General features: G+C 62.9%; 1 protein-coding gene across 1 annotated transcript in view; it reads right to left on the bottom strand.

The window, feature by feature from the left end:
• The window catches only part of SSPO (SCO-spondin), a 65554-nt gene that overhangs the window by 34508 nt on the left and 29142 nt on the right, over window positions 1–1904 (bottom strand). Inside the window, 4 exon segments of the mRNA XM_027766664.1 lie at window positions 1–44; window positions 967–1112; window positions 1294–1425; window positions 1732–1904. Of these exon segments, the coding sequence (XP_027622465.1) occupies window positions 1–44; window positions 967–1112; window positions 1294–1425; window positions 1732–1904 (495 nt within the window).

Below are 1904 nucleotides of genomic sequence, written 5' to 3'. Positions count from 1 at the left end.
CCGTGGGTGCAGGGGCAGTCCGGGGGGGGCACACACACGTTGTTCTGCAACCAAGATCCCCATTGTCTGGCTTCCAGAGGAGCCGGCCTGGCCTGCCCCCGAGTCCGAGCAGCACCCGACTCCTCCGGCCCTTGGTGCCACCCACGCTCCTTCCTCAAACACGCAGCTCTCCTCTCTCCGGGGGGAAGGCCAGACGTCAGCTTGGGGCCCGCAGGGCAACGAGTCCCCCAGTGTCTGGGAGAGATCATCGTTGGTCCAGCCGTGAAGGTGCACAGGTAGTGCTGCTGCCTGAGGCTGAGGTTGCATGGACGCCTGGGTTCAGTTCCCAGGCTGGCCTGGACACGCTGGGCACGGCCGTGCCTGCCTGAGCCCGAGCTAATCGGGAGGCTGGGCCAGGAGGTCACGGCACAGCGAGCCCTGTCAGAAACACCTCTCTCTGCCTGTCTGATAGGAAAAAAGAAAAAGAAGAGACTGTCTCCCATTGTAGGGCATGAGACTGAGCTGGCAAAGGCCCAGGGAACAGCTGTGAAAACAGGAAACGTTGGAGTCAACAGATGGTAGAGCTGTTACGTCGCTGGGCTCCCACATGGCCAACTGTGGTTCAAGTCCCAGACCCAGTGGCCTGGAAGTCACACCAGGTGTGTGTGCGTATGTGCCCAAGATCCTGGGAGGAGAATGGAGGAGAAGGGATTGTGGCATGGCCATCCCCCCTGGGGGGGGTGATTTCTTGCTTTCTGTCTCTGTCTGTCTTTCTGGCTAGCACACACGCCCAGCAAAAGAAAAAAAAAAGAGGAAACAGAGGTCCAGAGAGACAAATGGACATTCCCAGGATCACCTGCTGGCCCTGCCAGACTTGAAGGCCAGGGCTCCTTCCTCGGCCCGCAGGGTCTGTCTCATCCAGCCCCACCTGTGCTAAGTCCCACCCACCCCCCGACCTGCCACTCCAGGGTCCCGGCCTCAGCTCACCAGTAGGAGCATCCCAGGTGGGCAGTAACAGCCAGGGTGGCAGGTTTGGTTAGTCCCACGTGGGGTGCTGAGCTCTGCGCAGGAGGCAGGGCCCTGGGCACAGTGCAGCCACCGCTTGTCCCCAGGACACACGCCAGACACTGGCCCTGGTGGACACGGAAATTGACAGCCCAGTCCTGGTACACTCCATCCTCCCTGGGCTCCCAACCGGGGAGACACACCAGCTCTGGGTATGGCTGGGCTGCTGTGGGCTGCACGGGGGCTGAAGGACAGGGCTCAGTCAGGGTTGGCAGGGAGGGGCCGTGGGGTCCCTAGGGCGACCCTCACCTGCACAGGGCTGCAGGCCACAGGCAGAGAACTCCATGGGGCTGTTGGGGCCACTGCCTCGGGTGCGGTTCCTGTAGCCACCACCGCAGGGCACGGAGCAGGGCGCCCAGGGGCCCCACTCTGCACCAGGACCTGGGGGTGGCAACCAGGTCACACAGGCCCCACCTCCCAGCAACCTATGGCGCCCTCCCTCTCACACCCTGCAGCATTGCACCCCGCCTCTCTCCTTCTCTGGAGGCTGGAGGATTGGACCTAGAACTGGGCTGGCTACTCTAAGGAGGGTCTCTCCTGGGGACTTCTGGGGACCATCTCTTGGTGGCATCTTTCAGGGAATCCCCTTGCGCCACTCGGGAGTCCTGGGAGGGTGACGGAAGCACGTTTGGCTTTCCTCTGGAAAGTTCTTTAAGGAGTTCTCGGGACCTTGGTCCTGGCTCTCACCTTGACATGGCCGCAGGCTGCAGAATTCAGCCTCCATGTTGGGACCCTGGCACTCAGCACCCCCAAAGGCAGCTGGGGGCGCAGTGCCTGCCCGGAAGCGCCGTCGAACCCCCACATTACACCTGCGGCTACAGGGACTCCATGGGGGCCAGGGGGCCCCCGCACACGGCACC

This window comes from Tupaia chinensis, unplaced genomic scaffold (assembly GCF_000334495.1).
Source record: "Tupaia chinensis unplaced genomic scaffold, TupChi_1.0 Scaffold143622_1, whole genome shotgun sequence".
NCBI lineage: Eukaryota > Metazoa > Chordata > Mammalia > Scandentia > Tupaiidae > Tupaia > Tupaia belangeri.
This window is presented reverse-complemented; position numbering and strand designations above follow the sequence as displayed.